Genomic DNA, 24,249 nt, shown 5'->3' with positions numbered 1-24,249 from the left:
TTTCTCTGTGAGGCTGATATTGCCACTTTTTGAAAGCAGATGCTTAAATGTGTACAGACTCAGTGTAACCAAGCTCAGTTTGTTTACAAGTAAAGTAAATTGGTGTGTGTTTTCTCCACTTACCTGGGGATGGGAGAAAAATAGAGGTTACAGTGTCACTTACCCAAGTAGGATTTCTTCCTGCTTGTGATTCACAAGATGTGTCAGTGCAGAGGAAGGGCCTCTGTTGTTTTGATTTCTAAATCAAAAGAAAGTACTGCCTTTCTTGAAGTCTGTAGAAATGGTTAGAGTAACACAAAGAAACATGAAGTGTTTCCAGAGAATTACAGAGGACTATCCAAGTGGGATATATGGTCTCCTGGATAACACAGGCCATTACACTTCTTCGCTTGGCTTCTGAATAGAGCCCTTCAGTGTTTATAAGATGTTGCATTTCTTTGAGAGAAGCTCATTCTTACTTAACAACTTTGTCCTTCTCCTGCATTTGAGCATATTAATTTAAGTATATAAAGGCGAAAGAAATCCTAGTGCCAGCTGAGTCATCTTCATACAATGCTGGCTGCTAAAATATTCATTCTGGGGACAGATGGATTTATCTGCTGTTGGTTCCTTTTAGGAACATTAGACCAGTTCATTGGCACCGACCACATTTGTATCAGGACCTCTCTGCCATTCCTGTCCTCCATCCTGCCTGCCTGCCCTCTCATCCCTTTTCCGTCAGAGACTCTCAAATTACTGCCAGAGCTGTACTAATGCTTCTGGATGGGAAGAAATGCTGCATCCAGCTTGTCTGCTCACATACTTGCAAGGCCTTGTCCATTCCAGCTCCCGTGTAATCCTCTGGGGCTCTGGCTCTGGTGCTCCGTGGGAGACACTGCATTCAGACTCACAGGGGTCTTTGAAGAACAGTGTGAAAATGTCAGCTGTAATAGGGTTTTGGATACAAGCACCTTCTCTTTGTTTAGATAGTTCAACTTTTTCTTTGTTCTCCCCTCTTAGCACTATGGTGATAACACTTGAATCTTTTACCAGCTTGTGTTTTAGATAGAGTTACAATTGTCTGTATGTGATGTAAGGAAAGCGCTGCATCAGTGCTGCATATTTCATATTTAATGCCTTGTAAACTGTATCAAAGAATCATAGCAAAAAGTCATTTAATGCTGTTAATCTTTGAAAATGTAATGTTCTTTGTAAAACCTGTAGATTAAATAGTTTTTACTTAGAGACTGAATCATTAGTAAAATGACAGTAAATAGATGAAAGAGAATGCAAAAGGAAGGCAAGAATGGGGAAAAAAAACCCCAACAACAAAATCAGAAACCTCCCACACAAAAGAAAATGTTGTTAGCTGCATTAAAACAGTGGTGGGACTAGTTACCTGAGTAGTTCAAGGCCAAGATCTATAGATATCAAACTTTTTGAGTGGTGTGTTTTGAATTTTTTTCATCTAGCCTTCCAAATATTAGTCTCCGAAGGATTAATTCCAGTTTAACAAACCATTTAATTCTTCTAGAGAATCCAGACAACTAACTACCTTTAGCAGAATTTATATATATACTTCTGGTTTAAGATCCTGAGGTCAGTAATACCTTTGTTATTCGTTACAGTGTGTGTGGGTAACCAGCTGTGCAAACCTGCGAGTGTGACATTTGAGGTCAACTTTGCAGTTCGATTACAGTTTAGGGTTAGTTCTGTTTCACTGTGTGCTTACATGGTGAAAAGTATTTTTCAGGAATTACAGCCTGTTATATTGAAAGAAAACTTAACTGGTGCCATTTCTTCTCATCCTGACTGTTTGTGCACTTCAGCAGCTTTGTGGCAGCTGAGCTGTGCGTGGTGGAAGGGTAGAAATGTCCGAGCTGGGTGGAGGCAGCAGCTCTGGTCAAAAGCCACTGCGCTCCTTCAATACGTAATCCCAGCTCATGAGTCAGAGGCTTAAGTGTGGCATAGGTGCAGCTCCTGGCAATTAGTGCCACAGCAGGGTGGCCTTCACCTCTAGTGTGGTGCTGTAGGTGTGTAGGGCAAGGGGGATACAGCAGAAAGTTTGTGTTTGATGTGAAGAGTCAAGGCAAGAGCAATGAGGTTGTCAGAGGTGCTTCAGCAAACAGATGGGAATACTGAAAGGATAATACAGTGCTTGTAAACAAAAATGCTTTGAGAAGTGTTGGAGAGCAGCAGGATTGCTTCCTCCAGGCTTGCAAACCCTTGGTTTCCCAGTGCTGAGCCAAGGCTGGTGAGGAGGGTTATGTGATGGGCTTGGGAGGTGAGCCAAAAGGCATGGGCTCACTGTGAATTTTCAGCCTCGGATATAAGGCAAGGTTCTCCAGTTTGGAAGTAACTGAAATCTAAGAAACAGCTATGAAAGCACAAAACTTGTGGGAATGCATAACCAGTGTTAATATTTGCACTCAGGTTTTCCTTATGTCCCCTAGGGAATCAGTTTCTGTGTTAGTTGACATATACTTGTTTTAACTGAAGTCTTTATATTAAAACATATTGTGTTTAGGTACATGGATATCATCAAATCGTTCTTCATAGCAACCCTTATTAGGAGTACAATTTTAGGGAGTAGTTTACTAACTTTTCAGCTTTTGAGTATAGGATGCCTGAAGTGAAAGTGCAGGCTTTTTGCAACAGTAAAAGGATTGTTGCAGTTTTAATGTCACGTTAAGTGTTGTGGAGGAGCACACTGCTCTGTCTTAGCTCTGCTGTGTTACAGAGCATAGGTGCTGTGTGCAGTTGAAGTAAAAATACCCCAGCAGGCTAGAGATGAGATAGAAGCTGGAGGTGAAGATAATGAATTCCTCACTCCAGAAGATACTATAGACTGAACTTCTCTGTGAAAGTAACTGAATTTTCTCTGCTGTCTCAGCGTATTTGAATGTACCTCAGAGTCTGACTATATAGGTTTTCTAACACCAGTTACAGTAAAGACCATATAATAGAATATAGCTGACTGAGTTTTTGTGAATTATTGATGCTTTGGTCATGAAAGATAGTGTCCATTAAAGGTTTCCTGTCCTCTGTATTCCAGGTTTATTTGCTACAGAGCATCTTAATTGAATGCAAAAGACTTTGTTAAAGTTAGGTCCAGTGTTCTATATTTAAAATAACTGGAGTGAAAGATTCATTTTATTATGCCATCTACCTATTGTGTCTTGGGACTAAATGGTGTGAATCAGGATTGCTCAAAGAAAGCACTTTGTAAGAAGCAGGAAGCTATCAAGAGTGAAGAGCTTCCATGTATGTTCAAAACTGTTATCTCTTGCCAGTGCTGCAGAACCCTAGTTGATTTTTAAGGTTGCTAAAGCAAAGAAAGTTGGGGGCAGCGGGAATTATGCTTGAATATATATATATATATGTGAATGTAGCTCCAATTTCCACAGCTACTAGGTTCTAGTATTTCAGCTCACAGTGGGTTTGGTTTGTGTTTGCTGCTGTGATTAAAGAAATAAAATAAATAACCCCCTCTAAATGTTGGGGGTTTAGGAATTTATTTAGGAAGGTGCTCACTCCCTCTCATTGCATGAATGTGCACTGAGTATTTGAGTGTTATTTGCCTTTTGTCATAAAGCAGTGGAATGGTAAAGGTAGTTCAAACAGATGGCTCAGCCACATCATTGCTCATTTTTACTGGATGTTTTACAAGAGTCTTTTTTGCATGTCAGTGGCTTTCTTGCTAACTCTGGCTTGATATGAAAGAATTAATGATTGTAGAGGAAAAGTTACTCTGTTCTATTACATCATCATGCCATGGCACAAGTTCCTACTTAAATTTCAGTGTACACTTAATGAAAACTTTCCTCACTCCCTGCTATCTAGGAAAAAAAACTCAAACAACCAAACAAAAAAAAACCCAACAAGCCCTCAGTCAGGCAGAAGCAACTGTTCCAAATCTGTTTGTTGTTTATACATAAAACTGCTACTTCATGTGGTAGACAAATGAGCAGTTTATCATAAACCAAACACCAAAATGAGTATCCTGGGTTATTGTGGTGGTGCAAAGTTGTGTTATAAATACAGTTGGGTTCTCAGTACAAGAGAAAACAAAGGGCTTTCACTTTTTAGCTCCTTAAAAACATACCAAATAGATCTGCAAGCACAGATTGGCGATTATCTGCCCAGTCTGCCTCTTTTACCACAACAGTTTGTTACTGTTCAGGTAGCTTGGAAGAGGTTTCTTCCATAACACAAGTTTGCAGAGGTTTTCTTTCCTGGCTGATGATGTGTGTACCTCTTAATTTTTTTTAATGCTCTTACGTTTCACTTCATTTTTGACTCCTATGTCTGAAAAATGCTTGAAAATTTAGAATGGATAGATGCAGCTTGATTGCAGTTGTTAAAAAAATCTCTGCTATGAGCTCATAAACTCTTAAGTGGTTGTGGTGCTAGAGCCTGATTGATTTATGAGTGACAGAAGAGAGACCAGACTGGATCTGTACCTGCAGGTTGCTGCTCTGGGCTGGTGGTACAGTGGTGGTGGTAAGTTGGCTCAAAAATGTGTGGTGCAAAATAAGCACTTGGAATTGCTGCTGTGGTATGATATGAAATCCTCCAACAAAAATGGGTGCTGAAGAGGGAAAAGGAACATCCTCATAATGGTGAAGCAGGGCGGGAGAAAGAAGGGAAGTGGATTTACTGTTCAAGAGCACTTTGTTTTGCTCTGAGTCCTGAGCAGTTTTACTTTAGTTAAGGAAGGTGGGAAACACCTTCCCACATGTGACACCCTCAGGAGCCTCTGTTTGAGGTGGATGAACACAAGGTAATATTTAAGGCTCTATTTGAAAAAGGAGCAATTTTTTTTAGACGAACCAGTATTATTTGGATTTTATTTAAAAAAAAAAAAAAAGACAACCAGCTGTCACCCCAAAGCTACTCAGTGCAGATTAGCATAATTCAGTTAATTTAAAATGTAATCTCATTACAGTTTGTACTAGAGAATGCCATGAAGTATCATTTACCTGGTTGTTGAGGGCAAACTTGCAGTGGCTCAGCAGTGTGTAGATCACCTGCTTCTGTCATGGTTGCTTGAGCTCACCAGTGATACTCAATACCCTTGTTAGGACTTGCTTGGACTTTGAGCACAGTTCTCAATATTTGATAGCAGATCATTGATAGTCACAAGACCGTAATCAAGAACCAGTTGAAGTGATTCGTGCTTTGGTATAATTAAGTTACTGTACTGCAAAGGATCATCCTAAAAGTTGCTTCCACTTGATCCTTTTATTTATATGAAGAAATGGTACATCACTGCATTAGTGCTCCGGTCACGCAATCCAGCAAGCCTGTAGTAGTGTAATATTGGCTGCTAATTTAGAAAATAGCCTTTAAGAGGGCATTTTGAAGAGTCATAGGATAATTCTGTAACTCCAGTTTTAGTTAGCCTATCCTGGTTGGCACTGGGGTTTCTCCATAGCACAGCCAAATGGCTCTCTGGTGTGGCAGATTCCTTGATTAAATTTCTCTGGCAGCCATTTAAATTATTTTGAGTGTGAACACATTTGTGGAATTGCTTGTCTGCTCCTGTGACAGTGTGCTGGGATATATGCCAAGAAAATCTGTCTCTTTTTTTTTTTTTTGCAGCTTCATAAGCCAGAATACTGTACAAACCATTTTGGCTCTTATCACATGAAAATGTGAAATCAAAGAGGGTGTGGTGTATACCTGAAGTGGAATCTCATAGTACTTGTAGACTTGGACAGGAAAGAGCTAGAGGAGGAGGAGGGCATCTCATAATTTAAAGAGTTAGTGTCAGTAAAACAGTGAGGAATTTTAGACCTGTGTTTGTGTCAATTCAGGGAAACTGGAGAAACTGGCACAGGGAGTCTTGCTGTGTGCCAGGGTTTCCTGTGAGTCTTGAAATTCGATTTTTCTCATTTGACAGTTGTTGTTATGGTTAACTCCAAAGATCCCTAATCTAATGCCTTCCTCTCAATTTAATGTTGGCATTTAGGCTGTAATTTCTATGGTATTCTGACTGACATGCTGGAGTGGTACTTGCTGAAGCACAATTAAAAATTCAGTGTTTTTTTCTGATGTTGTAAATTTCTTGCAATAGTCTTTATTGGCTGAACTGCTAGTGGTGATTTATTTTAACATAAAAGCCACACAACATAAGTCATGCTCAAGGTACACAATCTGCGTGCATGACTTTTACTTAATTGAGGATTTTTGTTTTTCTTTCTATCCCCAAAATTAGATTTTTAGATTCATAGCGGATTAAATTGCCACTTATTTCTGAAAATGTAATGGATATCTTACGGAAGTGTACCATGATGATGGAGAGGAACCTATCTGTGTTTCTTGAAAAGCAATCTAAATTTGTCTGGATTATTGAATTTGGAGATAATGCATTTTGAAAAGTGGATAAATAGCATGTTGTAACAAATGGGTTTGTATAAACAGACAGAAACAAACTTGAACAGGTAATGCAGAACTGAGGACATGTGTGTTCTGGTAAAGTTACTCTAGAAGTCACGATTTCCTCCAAATGTGGCACGATTTGTGTCATTCTTGGTGTGCGCTGTATTTTCTTTGTGTCTTTGAAATCGATGATTTCATTGGTGTTCTGCTGGAGAGGGGAGTGCCCAGGTTCAAACCCAGTCCCCTTGCAGGAATGCAGGAGCTGGTTACCTCATTTCCCTGACCTTGTATATTTATGTACTGTGTTGTAAGGAAGAGCTTGACGGTCACTCGCTGCCTTAGTTTAGTAGCAGTTAAACGGCGGGTCTCAACAGTGTTATGGACTGGGTTTTGTGCCATCAAAATGCTCTGCCTGGATAGTTTCTGTGGCTGTTCTTGAAAGCTGATTTGTTGCTGTTGCTATATCCATGCTGCTCTATATGCTTTCCCGTTCAGGTAAGGGATGGTGGGACAGCAAGAACCATAAGAATTCGAACTGAAAATATAAGGTGTGGTTGACTTCCCGGATTCAGAAAGCCTGAAAAAAGAGCTGGCCTCATTACTGAGTATGTATTTGGCACCTTTGAGGATTGGCACAGATGCTGTAGCTTTGGCCGTGAGCATTGCAGGGCTTCAGCTGTGTGACATGTCTGTGGTCCCACAGCAGCATTCCACTGGCACTCTCAACTGAGTAAGGAGAGAGTAAAAATAGCAGTGATAAACTTTCCATCTGTATCGCTCAAAGCTGAAGCCCTGGGGGGGGAGGAGGGATTTGGTATCTTATGCTTATAATTAAAGATGCTTTATGATAATACATAGTTTGTACATAGTGCTGTCAGCCAGAAAGCATTAAGTACTGTGCAGTGGCAGTTGATGCTGTATGAGGAAACTGAGGAGGGACATGGCCCAAACCACAGCCATATGGCTGAGCAGATGAACTAGAAGTAATTGTGTCCCATGCTCCTTTGCTTTACTCACTGTCAACAATATTCCCAGTCTCCTCTGTCCCACTGACCTGCTGATGTGACTGAGGTCTCTTATTACTCTTTGTAGGAGTAAGTAAAGAGTCTGGGTTGTGGATTCTTAATAACCAGCTTTGGTGCACGTAGTTCATGCTGGCATGGGGAGACCAGAACTGCTGGTAAACCTAATTTGCATAAGTTGAGGCAGTAACATGGGAGGGGGGTGGAAAATAACTACTGTGACTGTTAACTGTAGAGTGTGTTGGGACCTTTCCTAGACCTGGCCTGAAGTTGTAGGTACAGACAGCTGTACTGCTTGTGAAGGTTGCTGGTTTCGTTTTTTTTCCTACACACATAAATGTAATCTGTAAGCCACACAATGTACTCATGGGTTATTGAGAGTGGAATAGGCTGGAGAGCTTTGAGCTTTGCCACCTGATGAGTGTTTGTGGGTAAAGGGAAGCAGAAGCGCTTACATCATTTATGTAGCAGTAGCTGCAGTTCTCAGTAATGGAGTTCCCTCTGGGAAAAAAGCATGCTTGCCTTTTCTAATTATTTTTTTTTCCCCCTTTTCAAATAGTGTTTTGCATATGCCCACAGTAACTGAGTTATTTCCTGCTTTGGCTGTGCTGAAGGCTGGTTTCCGTGTTGCCGTGTTGCCCTGCTTCTTTAGAACTCTCTGATGGGCTCCACAGGAGAAGTGCCTGAGCATATCCAGAAATTTAACTTGGCTCTCCCGCTCCGTCGGATGGAGCTCTGTTTCCACAGAGACCAAAGCTAGTGTGTTTCAAGGAAGTTATTTTTAGGAGCTGCTGTTTAGCTGGTGGAAAGACTTTCTTCCTTAATAGGAGTGCAGATTGTAACAGGATTCCTCTTTTTCCAGAGTGTCTTTTGCCTTTTTCTATCATATTCTTTCCATTTTTCTCTGTCGCTCAGTTATCCTTTCATTGCTGCCTTCTCACCCGTGTCTGCTCTTCCTCTCTTCTCTTTCACTTTCTGTATCACTGTTCCTGTTGTGCAAGGATCTAATACCCCAAGGAAGTTTGCAGAGAGTGAGGGAGGGACCCAGCCTTTGCTTTAGGCATGCTGTATTTTAAAGATAAAATCCCCAGGTCGGTTTGTGCCCCAGCTGAGCGGTGCGTGCTGAGTCACCAGCTGGGCAGCCTTTGGGAGGATGCAGAGGATCGTGGAGCCAAGCCCTGGCCCTCAGCTCTGAGGACCTTGCACAGGTCAATTATTCGTGGCCCTCACTTATGAGTTATCCCGTGTCCTTTGGCCTTGCAATAAATAAATTTTACGTGTAGCTGTTTCTGCTGATGTTTGCAGTAAGCCCAGTGTCTCACTTGTTGATTGATGGCCTAGTGGTGAAGGGCTTAAAAAGATAAATCTGTTACAGTAACTCGTCTGTCTTGGAAAGTTGGACTGTCCCTAAATAAAACAGTCCCAGAGATTCTTTTAGTTGTCAGTCAGTAGGACTACAAAAATAGAAAAGACATTTGATGTAACGATAGGCTAAGAGTGCACTAACTCAGTGTCCTGATCCCTTTTATGATTGTTTCGTTTGTCAAAGTTGTCACGTTGATTTTCTGTGGAGTTGGATACTGAATAGTTGTAGCATTTATTTAGTGATGAAGGGCTACTTTAAGTTTAGAGATCTCTGGGTTTTTTAGTGACTCTGTAGACTGTATCTGACTTTAACTGGCATACTAAGAAATTGAGATTTTTCAAACAAAATAACACCAAAAGGAATGAATCCAAAGCAGATCAATGTTGAAGAAAATTACTATACTTAGGCAATTGTATGTGTTGAATTCTCTTGCCATCCTGTGCTGTCCTGTCACCCTGTGATTCCCATTCAAACATCTGCTTCCATGTTCTGCTTGTATTGTAAACCTTTTAGAAAGGGAACGTCACGCTTGTCACAGCACCAGAGTTCAGGATGGTATTGCAAAACCTACCAACATTAATATATCATTCCATCTCCACTGAAGTGCCACGTAGAAGATCTTGTTTCAGTCCTTCAGTTTTTTTGTATTCCCTGATGTTGATGCATTTCTGCCTGTCTTTAATACAATGCAACAGCTGGTACAACAGCAGATTGGATGCCTGTGCTGCCTTTGGAGGTGCATGCCTGCAGCCCTCCCCACCCAGAACGTGGAATGAAGCCTGTGAGGACAAGATCTGTTAACTGAGTCAACTGTGCTCCACTGTGTGCTGGACTATATCTAACACTAAGGGAGGGGAAAAAAAATCTGCTAGAAACGCTTCACAAGATCTCTTTAAGAACATCAGGCCGTGGCTGTGGCGATAGACCACCAGTGTCAGCTGCTGCTTGGTTACCAAGAGGATAAAATTTTACTCCAGGGAGATATTTTTATACAGTTGCTTATTCATATTATGGTAGATGCCAAAAGCACCCTTATGCTCAGCAGTATAAAAATACTAAGAAAATTTCAGTTTCACAGAGGCTACAATCCAGTCTGGTTATACTTCATCATAAAACGAGGCAATCTTGACAGCCTGTAATTGCATGATTAGTACTGGGTTATTCTTCTCCTGTAATTGTAATTTTAATTATTAATTGGTTATTCTTCCATTGTAATTTTCTCTTCTGCACATACCAAATCAACCATTTCATGCTTGAGAGTTGAGTACTCTCCAGGTCTGACCATACACCTTGCAAGCAGCTTTGCAAGGAAATGGAAACCTTCCAGGGGTGCACAGGGTATGGCCTAAACTGTAGGGTTTGATTTTCACTGTCAGTGACAGCAGGACTGTTGACAGTGTAGACAGGCAAAAAGACATGTTCTGCATGTTATTTTCTACTAGAAATTATTTTCTACTAGAAATGCATTCTCTTCTGCACTTGATTATTCTTTATACAGCTTGCAGTAGGAAGTGGAGTTACAGATAGAAATCTTCTGGGTAAATATTTTATAATTGAGTAACAGCTTTGATTTGCAGCTTTTCTAACAAGTTGTGATGGCCAAAAACTCTTCACTTCTTCCTATCCACTGTCATCTCCTCCTGTGCCCCTTCCAAATTCCTTTCTATTTTGCATACTTTAAGTGAAAACTGAGTTAGTCTCATCCTCAGCTTTTTTGCAGTATGAAACAGCACACAGGCTAGGACAGTTTTACAGACTAAACAGGAATATCAGGGAGCCATCCAGGACTCCCTGTGACCCCTGAATTTTATGAAATGAGATATCTTTATAGTTACAAAATAAACTTGACACATTTTAAACTGGAAAAGAAAAACAAGGAATAACTTATACTAATGAAATTGGAAAAATTAACAGACCTGTCTTTGCTGTCCTCAGCTACACTAACAAAGCAGTTTTGACTTTTTGTTCCAGCTACATGGAAGGAAAAGTGGGCAGAGGAGTAACTATCATTTTTAATGGTGGAAAAAGTCTTTAGCACCTAGCACATCCGGTTGAAATTCCTGAGAGTGACTCTGGATAGGGGGAAGGTCTGGTTTATAATTTGCTGTGCTGTGGAGTGAAAGTCACGAGCTGTTGACAAAGAAGGTGAAGATTAAGGAACAAACTGGTATTCCTTCTTTGAGGACAGTTCTCTTTAACCTTTGTAATATTTTGATTATTTACTTTAATGGGCTGCTTTAAAATTTAGATGTTTAAGTTCACATCTCCTAGAAACAGATTTTAAAGAGCTACAGAGGAAAGGGGGGATGCTCTTTTAGTTTCTTTGGTTTGGGTTTTGCTTCTGTGATGTGAAATGTGGTGTGTTTTGGCTTTGGGTTTTGTTGTTTTGTTGTTGTTTTTTTTTTTTCTTAAGGGATCTTTCTTTTCTTTACAGGTATGGTGTTAGTCCTGAGAACATCATCCTGTATGGTCAGAGTATTGGTACTGTCCCTACAGTAGACCTGGCATCTCGGTACGAGTGTGCAGCAGTAATCCTTCATTCTCCCTTGATGTCTGGATTACGGGTAGCTTTTCCTGACACCAGGAAAACCTATTGCTTTGATGCTTTTCCAAGGTACGTACAAATGCTGCAAAGAGGGTTGTTCTATACTCAGCATGCTCTTTAGGGGTTTAAAAGGGACTAGTATGTAAGCAGATGCCAAGACTTGTATTTGTTGCTCCCTGATGGGGATTGTGCAAGATCCCGATGTTTGTGACCAAAGCAAAGTAAGTTGCTGTCCCTGTTTTGGAAGATTTTGATCTTGTTTTAAGAAGCTCTCGAATATTTTACATACAGAAAACTATATACAACTGGTTTTAGGATAAAACAGTTGCTTTTATAGCGTGGTGTTTCATTGGGAAAGCAATTGCAGCAGACCTAAGTTAGAGTATCCAAATATTTGGGAATAGTAGAGGTCCTGGGAACAGCAGATATTCTAGGAATCTTTTAGAACTTCTCAGTTTAAGTTATGGGAGAATATGAGAGGGGAATCCAGACTCTCTATGGCAGGGCATATAGACCTGGGGGCGAGGAGAGGAGTCACAGATAAAAACCTTGATAGTCCATGGAAGGGAGAAGACAAAGCAGGCACTGAAGTCTTGTGCAGTACTTAGCTTTGACTCAGATCATACTTGCAATAAGTGTAGTAAGGGGTATTTATAGCATTTCGTACGTTTGTTTTATTTTGGTTACAACAGATTAAAATTAGAAGGTGGAGGAGGCTGTAGGTACAACTCTCTAGCCAAAAGAGCTGGAGGGAATGGTGACCAAGTCACAGTGGCTCTCACAGTATCCATGTCCAGTCCTCATGTTTAGAATTCTTCCAAACAGGTTATTAATTAAGTAATTAAATTGTTGGAGGTGCAGACAGAATTTGAAGCACTTATACTCCAACTCATTCATCATCCTCAAACCTGAAATCCAATATTTACAAATGCTTCTGCTAGAGGGGAAAAAACAAAGCCTTAAAAATAGCTCTGATTGCAGAAGTAACAGTGATTAGCTGTTACCAGCCAAATCAAATAACAGTTTTAAAAAGTGGGAGGGGCAACAGTGACAACAGATGTACTGTAGTACTTGAGTATTTTGTTCTTGCCCTACTGAGCTTTTCATTGCTGTCAGTCTGACTTCCCTGGTACTGGGAGCAGTGAAAATAAACAGCAGTGCACTTTATGAATGTGTGCAGCTCAACTGTCTGTCTTCACGGTGGGAAGCAAAATAGTTCTGTGTGCACCTACAGTGAATTGCTATTATGTGCATTTTATGTTGGGACTCTGTGAGAGTTTGGTCTCTGTAGATTTTTCTAGCTGCAGAGTCGTGTGGCTGAGAATACTAAGTAAGGCTAATGTGCAGTTTAAATACTGCTTTATGAGTCGCTGAGTTGGCAGTGGGACGCCTTCCAATTTTCTGCAAAATACAAATATTATCTGGCTTAATGGTCTGTGAATATATGTGAAAAAAAATAGTTTCATTATCTGAATACTGAAGTGAAAGGGGTTTCCTACAATAAATGAGAACTTAGTATCTAGCCATGAAATTTATGCATAAACATCTCTGTAGCTGTATGTAGGTGATACATCTGTCACATTGTGGAACTTTGGGACATACCTTTTTCCTGGGCTTAAAACTTCAGTTTATATAGCATGTTGAATATAAAGTATTTGCAATTTACATTTAGTTATGATATTAATTTAGGGATGAAAATTATGGGGAAAAACAAAATCTGCATTATTCGGAGGCCTCTCTTACACTGAGATTTTTTTCCTGTATGCAACATAGTTGCACACAACTCAAGTTCAAGACAAGAAAAGTGAAATAGGCTGCATTTTAATTTTAAATAGCACCTTAAATTACTTGAATCCTGCTTTTTTTTTTTTTTGAGAAGCATTGAGACAGACAGAAATGTGTTTACACTCAGATGTTTACTGGAATACCAGTGGCGGTTTTCTAGAATACTGAATGCTGAGGTTTGTATGTATGAGGCTTAGTGCTTCAGTTTACATCTTAGTTTTTAGGTAACTTTATAGTTTCATAAAGCTTCTCTGAACCTGTTTTTAAGTCAGCATATGCTTGCATCTGTATTTTTTAAATCATTTTAAGCAGACTTTTGATCATGTTGTAAAAGCAGTAGTCCTGCCAGGATTGTATGCCTCCATGTTCTTCAGGAGCAGGAAAATTCAAACACCTTTTATTAGGTAGGATAAAGAAATAGACTTGTCCTTCTGTCAGATCGAATATTGCCAATATTCATTTCTCCACCCACTTTAGATGAATCTGTCTAATTTGAGGGTTCAAAGAGAGGTTCAGGCCTCATGAGCCAAGGCTTTGTTTGTTCTTTTGTTCTTTTTTTTTTTTATTTTTTAATGAAATCCTATGACTGGAATGTAGTTAATTAGTTCCTAAGCTGTTAAATTGGAGGGTGATAATGTGTAATGTGAAGAGTCCACGTTTGCAGCATGTCCCATGGAATCTCACTTGCCTCACAGTGTTTTTTGTAATACATACACCCTGTTTTGGTGGGGGCTTTTTGGTGCCAAACCTTATTTGCGTGCTGCCCATTCAAACTTCATGTTGTTAGCACTGGTGGGATGGTGGTGATGGCAGTGCAGGCTGCTGTTTACACGTGTATTTTGGGAATGAGCCTTGTCCCATATCGCTCTTGCACAACTCTGACAATTTGCATCCATTTGAATACATGCAGCGGTAACTGAACGTATCAATAGTTTAATGGTATGAAAGTTAAAGCCCCGAGCTGAGCTGTGTTTTCTTTTCCTTCCCCCAGCATTGACAAGATCTCTAAAGTGACCTCTCCTGTGCTGGTCATCCACGGTACCGAAGACGAGGTGATCGATTTCTCGCACGGCCTGGCCATGTACGAGCGGTGTCCACGAGCGGTGGAGCCCCTCTGGGTGGAAGGGGCTGGGCATAATGACATAGAGCTTTATGCACAGTACTTAGAGAGACTAAAACAGTTCATATCTCATGAACTCCCCAACTCCTGAAGAAGCCTACCTGATTTTACCTCAGTTACTGTGAACGGAAGAAATTACCTGTTTTTGCACATGCTTTAACTGGATAGCTGTAATAGCTTTATACTATGAAGAAATGCCCTGCCTTGAGGGTGTTCTAATCAAACATCTGATGAAATTTGTCTTTTATATCTGGAAATGATTCTACTAATGCACACAAATATGGTCAACTACTGTAATTCCAACAATTTTTAGCTTCGTTGCCCTGAAGGAAGTGGGAATCCTAGCTGCTTATGGGGACACTTTTTACCTAGTGCTGTATTAATCGAAGATCAGTTTTCTCTGTCTCACTTCAGATCATTTATAATTCTGTCCTACAAAGACTTTTTCCCCCAGTGTTCTCAGTGTGGAGAACACAACTGTTATGAGCTACAGCTTGTTCTGAACAATCATGGGTTCAATCTAAGGGAGTACTTTCTCTGTGAAGTTTCTAGCTGTGGTATTGTAACTGGAAAGTTATTGTGATGAAGTTCCCCCTCCTCCCCTCTAGTGTTCTTTTGTTAACTTACTGATCTTCCCAAGTAAATTATTTAAATATACTTTTACCTGAAAATAAACAAACTACTATATGGGGCTAAACTCTGTAATGACCTCTCCATTACTTGTATAAGCATAACTGGAATATTCTTAAAGGATCTAGGGACAAAATTGCTTTTGTTTAAAAATAAATGTGTAAATTTACTATTAGAAAACTCATTTTAATATTCAGATTGTCTGAATAATAGCCATAACAGACATTTCCTTCTGTAAAGCATTCCTGTAGACTTTTTAAAAGTACTGTACATATTTGAATTTACATTGTGCATAGATTCTTAATTGGTAGTTTTAATTTAAGCCTAGTTACGATAAACTGCAAAATTCTGGTTTGTATATGATTGAATACATTTTGTTAAAATATGTTTTTATCCCTATATTATTTTGCTATTAAAGTTTTATAAAGTTTCCAGGACAAAAAAAAAAAAAAAATTTACACATTTATGTTTTGATGAATTATGTAACTAAATTTTCATTGAGCTGATCTTTTTAGTTTAGAAGTAATTTGATTCTTTGACACTGGAATCGCACAGATTATGCATCAGAAATGCAAAACACTTAAAAATTGTTACACTGCTAGCATAGGTCTAATTTTTCCAAATTTAAAGGCCTTAAATGTACTGTAAGCCTCAGATTGTTGTATAAATTGATCGCGATTGATTGCAGTTCGTGTCCTGTTGCTAGAATGCAACACAGTGATTGTAATGGAATAAAGGATGCATGGATTAGAGCTTGCTCAAGTTTTGAATCTTATTTGGTGCATAATTTTCATACACAAGGGAAGTATAAATACAGATTGCTTGATAGAGCAACCTAGGTATGTAAATCAAATGTAAAAGAGATTATGTTTAAATGGCATTCAGCTGGTTTTAAGTACTGAAAAATCATGATTCGTTGCCTGGAAGAAATGTTTGAACACAGTTGTTATGAATCCTTATAATAGGCCTGCAGTTAATTTTCAGCGCTGCAAGTGTGTATTGTCTTTGATTATTGCCTTGGCCCTATTTCTGCAAAAGGAGAAAAACTGGTATTTTCACTTACAGTGGAGGGAAATGAGGACATGCATCCAGCTCCATGTCATCTGGGTCCTTAGGCTCTGGATCTGTGCATCTGTGTTTTCTAGATGGAGAGTTTTAAATGTCCCAGGCAGCAGGGCCCCCAGCTGTTGTCTTGGTGACTCTTCCAGCCAAACCTGGCAAGTTTTGCCTAATCATCACCTCAAGCTCACCACGTCCCTCCTGTATTTTAAATAAATGTTCAGATACATGTTTGATTTTATATATATTTATTGTACCTTCATAAATCCACGGTGGTTTTTATTTCAGTGTGTTCTTCCTGAGACTGTAGCCCTGGGAAACAAAGCTGCTGTCTGTGGTACAGGTGGTCAAGGTAACTTTGAGTCAGCCTGTTCAGGTAGTGACTTGGGGGATTTTTGCCTAATTGGGCACTGGTTCTTTGATACCCACATTGATCTTTGTGTTGGTCTGAAACTTTAGCCTGCAATGTTTCTTCTCCTTATGACCCCTTATAGCTACCCTTTTACTTCAACAAGCTGGTACTTTTAACCTTTTCCCTATAAATTGATTTTTTTTGATTACTGCTTTTTCAACACCTGCAGTCATTTTGTGACTTGTCTTTGCAGATGCTTTGCATTTTGTCAGTATTCCTCTGTTAATGAGAGCCTCAAATCCGAATTCAGCATTATTGTTTGTGTCCTGTGGTCTCTGCACATGCAGCCTGAGTTCACAGTGTTCTGGATGAACATGAATTTCCACTTGGACTATCTTTTATTTGCCTGAATTCCTGCTTAACTAATTCTCAGAGGTGCCTCACTAATCTGGCTTCTGCATTGTCTGTTTTGCTTTGTGAAGTTAATCTGCATTTAAGTAACACAGATGTTTTGCTCTTAATTAAAATGTTAATGACCTATCATTGATCCAGTGGTATGGATCTTCTTACCATTCTTTTAATTCAGTGATTTGTTTACCTGTTTGGTCCCTTAAATAATATTCCTTATAGCCTGGTTTTCATCCAATAGTTCTTAAATTAATTCTGAAATTTTTATAATTTTCTGATACATGCTCTACACAAAATAAATGCTAGTGGTGAGCTGCTTTGTATTGTGAACTTGTATCAAAGCATCACTTTCAGGCATTTCAGAACACTGCTGGTCAACCTTAGAACTATTAGTTGAATAAACATGGCCAAGTCATGAAGCTGCAGTTAATCCATGACAGTGGATTTCAGGTCCTCGTTTTTTTAAAGAAAAAAGGGTTAGAACAGACCTGTTAAATGATGGGAAAGGGGATGATGTGAGGTTATGAAAAACGAAGTTTGGGCTAAAAAAAATAGTCTGTTCCAGCAAACTGCTAACACTCTGTCATTTAAATGTATAATGTGGGCCTTTACAAGAACTTGTTATGCATATTTTAGAGCTACCAAGGTGTCACTGTAAAAATGGCTCTGTGTGCCTGGATAAATTATGCAACGGGTCTTCCAAGGGTGTGAGCGATCACTGACATCTTATTGTTGATGGGGATGCTCTGTCCATTTTCCTGTGTGACTGACCATTTGCGTTCATGTAGTACAGCCACTGATGATGTATGGCTTGTTTGCAGGAAGGTAAGATGTGGTACATCTGTTAACTATCAGTAGTTGTCTAGTGCTTGCACTTAGAAAAAGCCAGAGAAGAATATTTGTTACAACTTCAAAGGTGGCATTTTCCAAGGAGTCTGATATGTATCCTTTTAAAATTTATGTAACTGTTATAAATTTAACTTGTACTCACAGGGAGGCCTGTTACCTGTGTTGCCTCTGCCGCGTTTTTGTTCCTCGTTTTTCCATGTCATTCCTGTAACTTATGCTCTGCTCGGGGCACTGGCCCTTTAGCTCTAAATACCCAAACCTGTATTTATGCTTAGCATTGTACACATCTTCTATAAACTCTGTATTGTATTTGCTTTTTCTAAATGGTGCTAAACATAGAAATAGAGACCCAACATACCTGCTTCCTCTGGTTATTCGTTCAGCCGTAAATCTTGATAGTTCTCATTTGGAAAGTGTTTTTTCCCTTAGGAGTATTCTCGTGAATGCAAACTGGTGATCTGGTTTAAGCCCATTTAACTTTTTTTCTCTGTATCTTTTTTTTTTTTTTTTTTGTGGAATTCTCCAGCTATTTCAGCTCTGAAATTTCTTTTGTGGCAAATGCAGTCGTTTGTACTCCAGCGCTGGGTAAGGGAAGGGGGCCTCTATGGTGGTGGACACTCTGCTGTTGAGAGTGAGGTCAGGCACAGAAACTACCTGCGGAGCCTGTGTTGCTTTCCAAGTCCAGTGGTAGTTCTTCGATCATATGGGTACGAATTTCAAAGTGAGAGGTTGAATTTGGGTCTCGTAACTTTGCTACAACAGTAAAAAGCAGGAGCTGGTCCTTGCAGCAGGAGTGTAAGCACTGCTCCTTTGAGACTGCCTCTGTTGATGTTTCGTTTTGAAGCTGGATTTCTGCAGTGACCAAGCTAAGTCAGCAGAAAGAGTTAGGTTGACATGCCTGCTATCTTAAAAATAAACAAACAAAAGAACCCCCAAGAAGACCCCTACACCATTAGTATGGCGGTTGTAAATTGCCTGCTGGTTTCTGTACGGGTAGAGGTGCTTTGGTTTCCTTAGGGCCCGGCGGTGCGGGGCTGCGAGCGCAGCACGTCGCCTTCTAAAGTAGAATTCTGGGCTGGCTATACCTGGGCGCTGCTGAGCGCAGCTGTGTTGGCTCTCCCGCTCCGCCTGGGACGGAGCTGCACTTCCCTGGCTCGCAGAGGCCGGAGCATCCCCGCTCCCCCGGGCCGTGCCAGCGGCGGCTCTGGACAGAACCGGCCCTTGTGTCCGGCGGGGGAATCCCTCCCGAGCAGCCTCCATCCGCCTTGCTCCGCACCGAGGGGCAGCCGGGCTGCGCTCCGTCCCTCCCCGCGGGGCTGCCCGGCGTGGCCGTGGCCATGCCACCGGGTATGGGGGCGGGCGGGGGGTGCCGGGCTGGGACGGAGCTCTGCGGGGCTCCCCCGAGGAGCCCCAGGGCCGCCCGGCTGCTGCTGCTCCTGGTGGTGATGGTGATGGTGGTGGGCGCCCGGCCCGGGGCGCAGGCGACGAGCGGACACGGTGAGTGACGACCCGGGACGGGCGGTGCTGCCGGGGGAGGCGGTGCTGCAGCCCCGGGAGCCGAACCCCCCTCGGGGCTGGGGCCCGGCTGCCAGCTCGGGCTGCCCGGGCTGTGGCTGTTCCGGGAGAGGAGAAGGCTCAGGGCTGCTGGAACTGACCCTTTCTTTGTCTGGAGAACAGCGGAAGGGACACAACACGCCTCTGGATCCCAGTTTGACTTCAAGACAAACATAGGTGGCTTGGTGTGACTGTGGCTTTGAAGGTGGCTGCAAGCAGTAGGTCCTTCATTTATTTTCTCCTTTAGTCTCCTAGGTCTTTTTTAGTTTAAGGGCTGCCTCTGAAGACAAGACATCGATCCAAAGTTTGGTTTATTCTAAATAACGTTTTGCAAAGCAGTTTGTTCTGGAAGCTTGCAGACCTGCTTAAAGATTTAACATTGCTTACATTCCAACTCTCTCGGCTGCAGCGGTGCCATTAGGTGCACTTAGGAATGCTCTGGATCTCTCCCAGCCTGTTTCCCTTTGGCTCAGACCAGCACCAGTGAGATGGCAGCGGTGCCTGCCGGCCTCCTCTGCGTGAACCAAGGGCCCTCCAATAACCTTCCATAACCCCCCCTTACTGGAGTCCTCCTGGAGCTGACTCCTCCTTCCAGTCTCCTTGGGAATTCCTCTCAGGGATCTGTAACAAGCTCCTTCCATGACAGCCCCTCGCCAAATTAACGGAAGAGTTCCTTGATCTGTCAGGGGTCTTACGAAAAGGGCTCTTGCAATGCCTGTCGATTGCTCTGAATGAAAGATACAGTAAAGATGTGAAGTGCTGCTTTTGTTATGACATGTTCCCGAATTACCCGCTGCCACCTAGTCCTACCAGTCATATTTTACAGTTTCTACGTAATACAGTGTTATATTTCAGGGATGAATTACAGACATAAATGGGCATTTTGATATGCAAAATTCCAACATAGTAGTAGAATATTTAACTAATACAATTACCATACACAAGCAATCCCCTCAACCCTAAGTCATAGCTACTTGAAGCTGACACCTTTAATCTCGAATCAAACAAAAATCAACAAACCTGAAGCTTCTCAAATATGCTGGGCTGGGATGCCCCTCTCGGAAACAGAAGAACAGTCTTAAAAGTCCTGTTCTCTGCTTGGAAATGAAAGGAAAGGCCACAGGAAGATTCCAGGGCTCCCAGGACATGACCTCCAGCCTTTAGCAGGGTGCTGTTACACTAAAACATTCACCATTTCAAACACTTCTGGCAGCATGCCATCGAGTTTTGGGTTCCTTGTCCCTTTTAATTATCGGAGCTTTCTTGTGTGTTTGCAGCCCTACTTATCATGGAGTCCCAACCTACTTATGTTGCATGTAATTGTTTTATTGATCAATTCTCAGAGTGCAAATTGAACCTTTGGGCTCAGCCTGGAGAAAGGAGAGCTGGGTAGGGGTTAGAAGCAAGTTTGAGCTCCAGAGAATGACAATTCTCCCTTACCAGTACATTCTTATCGCAGGATGAAGTTACTGCGGCCTTTGAGCAGCTACAGCTTAACCTTGTTACACCAGGCTGATGGTTTTAATCAGCAGGCAAGAGACCAGAGAGGGCACCTAGAAAGCAAAACTGAGCCTTATGTTTAAACCCAACCTATATATCTGTTAGAAAATTAGAGACTGTGCTGGACCCTGGGGCTGGACCCAAAATGCAAATGGCTTAGTGGGAGTGTAAAACTTTCCTTTCTTAGGCAATTATGGAAAAGGCTTTTACAGTCTTTATTAAGAATCATTATTTTTCTTAATGTTTTTCAGAAAATTTATAGGGAGTAGTACGTATTCTTTTGGTTATGAGCAGGTTTTTTTTTTTTGGAATCTGTGTACTCTGGGGTGTATGTATGAATAACTAAGATAGTTTTCCTGAGCATTACAGAAAACAGTATTTTAAATTAAAAATTGCAGATGATTGTTATTACATTATAGTACCTAAAAACATAAGTAGCTCAAATCTATTGATTTGGTCTGTTGAAACATTCAGTGTTTGTCAAAGCAGTGCAGTAATCTGCACTGTATCCAGGGCTGCAGCAGAACATCCATAAATGCAGACAGATATAGATATGCATATATTTTGAGGAAACAAACTGCCTGGGATTCTTTGCTGTTTATGTTTTTATGTTTTCTTGTATTTTTGGTTTTACTGTATTTATGATTATTTCAGAACGTGGCCTGAATCCCAACAGTTCTTTGTGGGATACGGATTACAAAAGACTGTTGCACAGTAAGAAAACCCTTTGTGGGACCGTGGCCTCTTACAAACCCTCCAGCTCATTCAGAAGCAGCTCTCTCCTGAGTTACCATGGAAGGAGAAGTTTGCTAAGTCAGAACCTAGACCAGAAGCCACAAGAAAAGCAGTTGTCCTGTGATATGCTCCTTAAACTCTCTAGATACATTTTAATGGATATCTTTAGTCCTAGCTTGGCCTGGAATCTCTTTCGGTTTTGTAACTGTGATCGAGAAGTCAACCTCCCCAAAATCCGTATCAGTCCCTCCAAAGTGGCCCAGCACAAGGTGAAGCCGTTCCTGCTGCGCAGGATGCTCCAGCTCCTCAGGAATATGGGAGTGCTGTTTGAAGCTCAGCAGTCCAAGGCCTTCTCTCTGCTCAAGAACCAAATGATTAAACCAAGGAAAACGCCGTTAAAGCCCGAAGAGGAGCAAAGTGGTAGGTACACAAGGAGGAGATGTGGGTTTGGTATCTCTTTCGGGTGCTGTCTGAGCAGAATCGCCGGGCCGGGCATCACTGGGTGCAACCCAGTGGTCCCGATCCGTGCCAGGAGGTGCACTCGGCGTTCGGGCTGAGCAAAAGGCGGGACGCGGGGTGCTCGTCCCTGGGCAGGAGGGCTGACAGGAGGGCAGGAGGGCTGACAGGAGGGCAGGAGGGCTGACAGGAGGGCAGGATGCTCCCGGGTGCGGGCGGGTGTTCCCGGCCCGCGGGCAGAGGCTGTGCAGGGGCGCCGCCTCCCGCCCGGCCGCGGCTCTGCAGGGGCAGCTCCTGTTCCCCCCGCGGAAGAGCGGAGCCGTGTCCGTGTCCGTGCCCGTGTCCGTGTCCGTGCCCGTGTCCGTGTCCGTGGGGGCTCCGGGCACGCAGGTTTGGTGGCTGAGCTGGCGCTGAGCGCACCAGACCCCCCCACGGCCGGGGTTTATCCCGCGGCGCCTCCAGTTCCCTGCTCCGTGGGAACGGGGTGTTGCTCAGGGGATGCTGCCTCCGCTTCTCCTTCCTTTCTCGGAGCAGTCAGGAGGAAACAGGAAACTGCCCAGTGAGGGAGTGTGCCCGGGAAAAAAAAAAAAACCACTTACAGAGGAGGAACCATCCTCCCTGGAGTGCCCGGGAAAACCGCTCACAGAGAAGGAACCTCCCCGCATTCCCGTGTGAGAGCTGAGTCCCTGGGAAGGGATGTCTGTGCCTTGGGTGTCGATTCCGGCAGGCGACTCATTCGGAGCAGCTTAGTTCTCTGTCCTTGCCTTAACATGAAGGTTCTCAGCCATCGATATTTGTTATTGAACGTTACAGCTGTGTTTGTAGGCAAAGCATCACAGTCCTCGCAACGTGCCGTCGAGGTCGTCTTATTCCTGGCAGCCCGTTACAGAAAATGACCCATTTTTGTTTGTTAGAAAGGTAAACTACAGTTTATAACTCACCATAGCACTCGGAGGAGGGTTGGGGTTGGTGATTTTTGTGAGGAAGAGTTACACCAGGCGTCTGTTGGAGGCAGTGAGTATTAGTCATGATTTCTCACTTGCAGGTGTGAGGATGTTCAGGAATGTTCTCGTGCTGCGGATGCATCCTGTAATGGAGTGCTGTGGTAAAGCTTCAACACAGTGCTGCTGCAAAACAGAAATCAGCGTGGAAAATGACATTTGTAAAAGAGTGAAAGGAAAAGAGTTTACCTCTCAAGCACCAACCTAGAGATAGTAATGGGTGCTTCCATGTTTACCTTACAAAGAGATAGGAATCTTTAAAAACCAGGGTAATATATCCAGTCTCAGTCTGAAATTTTCTTCCTTAGGCCAGTGAAAACTTAATGTGGGGTGAAATGGCGCTGAAATCATTCACCTGCGAGTAGTTCTTTCAAAAAAAAGAATCAAAACAGTCTATTTCTATGGATTCTGATGCTACAGAGGAAAAGCTGTTTTGAATGATGTGAATGAACAGTGCTCACACCTCAAAAATTTTGGTTTCTTGGTCAGGAAAAGTCCTAGGTAAGCAGGAGTGACTTTGGCTTTGTTGATTGTTTCATGAGGCCTGCAAAAAGCTTAGCATTAACCAAAGCCTGGCTTATATTTACTTCCACTATATTAGATTAATCATTGTTGCCTTTTATTTAGATTGCAAGTCTGCTGAATCTTTTACATGAAGTAAATATTTTAAATAGCAATGTATGACGTTTCTAGGGCTCGGGCAGGTGTGAAGTAGAGGTTCAGGTCCTCTTCTAGCTCAAATTTTGAACTTCTAAAGCCATTGAATTCAGAGAATTTAGTATGTTTTAAGACAAAATACTGCTATTTGTCTCGTCTTGCCTGAAATTTCCACCAGTAGATAAATCTTTTTTTTTTTTTTTTTTTTTTTTTTAAATTGCTACTTCTGGTAGCAGCTCTGCTTTCCCATGACCTGCATTCATATGTGTCATATTCAGATAAGGAGGAGGCACAACGCTGACTAATGCTGCTTTTTTGGAAGGAAAATGACAAAAGCTATTTGAGACAGGAATAGAAGTGCCAGCACTAAATGACAGATGAACAGCCGGTAGCAAAGGTGGCAGCTCTAACGCTTCCCTGTATTTATGGAGCACTGAAACAAGGGAGTGTTATCGGGACTTGTTTCTCTGGGCTGGATGCTTATCTTCAGATTCAGCAATTCTCTGGGTCCCAGGACCAGGTGTAAGAGAGTGGATGGGTTTTGTTTAGCATAAGTGAGTGTTGCTCCCTCTCCAGAGCTGCTGTCTGAGGCGTGGGGCATGGCTGTGCCCCTCACCCACCCTCCTGCTTCCAGTCTGTTCCCATATTTTGTCTGACAGCACTTGCTCCTTATTAACATGACTATAGCTTCTTTGTGCCCTCTGTCAGAAGAAATCCTGCACCAGAATAAATTTCAGAGGTGACAGATTGGAACAGTTTGACCAGATGATGGCACACAAATGTCTCAGAGACCGACAGCACCTGTGGCTCTGCACCTCTTTGGCTTTGGCCCTGGGCAGGAGCAGTG

The 24,249-nt window shown here is 42.0% G+C and overlaps 2 protein-coding genes across 2 annotated transcripts in view; both read left to right on the top strand.

The window, feature by feature from the left end:
- ABHD17C (abhydrolase domain containing 17C, depalmitoylase) overlaps positions 1-15,583 on the top strand; it is a 28,887-nt gene extending 13,304 nt beyond the window's left edge. The window contains exons 2-3 of the mRNA XM_050309480.1: positions 11,186-11,365; positions 14,073-15,583. Of these exons, the coding sequence (XP_050165437.1) occupies positions 11,186-11,365; positions 14,073-14,292 (400 nt within the window). The 3' untranslated portion in view covers positions 14,293-15,583. The remainder of the gene's footprint in view (positions 1-11,185; positions 11,366-14,072) is intronic.
- A 3,265-nt stretch (positions 15,584-18,848) lies between these two features.
- On the top strand, positions 18,849-21,911 carry LOC126636949 (uncharacterized). The gene is made up of 2 exons (XM_050309738.1): positions 18,849-18,996; positions 21,208-21,911. Exons 1-2 carry the CDS (start codon positions 18,849-18,851, stop codon positions 21,843-21,845), a joined length of 786 nt encoding a protein of 261 aa, XP_050165695.1. The 3' UTR covers positions 21,846-21,911.
- Positions 21,912-24,249: the final 2,338 nt, after the last annotated feature.

The sequence above is a fragment of the Myiozetetes cayanensis genome, unplaced genomic scaffold (assembly GCF_022539395.1).
Source record: "Myiozetetes cayanensis isolate MyiCay16 unplaced genomic scaffold, myiCay2020 scf14, whole genome shotgun sequence".
Lineage (NCBI taxonomy): Eukaryota > Metazoa > Chordata > Aves > Passeriformes > Tyrannidae > Myiozetetes > Myiozetetes cayanensis.
The sequence above is the reverse complement of the archived record's forward strand: the minus strand, read 5'-3'. Positions and strand labels throughout refer to the sequence as shown.

Excerpts from the sequence above, each read along its gene's own strand:
- LOC126636949 (XM_050309738.1), top strand. The coding sequence starts at position 18,849 with ATGGGGGCGGGCGGGGGGTGCCGGGCTGGGACGGAGCTCTGCGGGGCT. Across the intron at positions 18,997-21,207 it reads GCAGGCGACGAGCGGACACG|AACGTGGCCTGAATCCCAAC; the intron begins GTGAGTGACGAC and ends TGATTATTTCAG.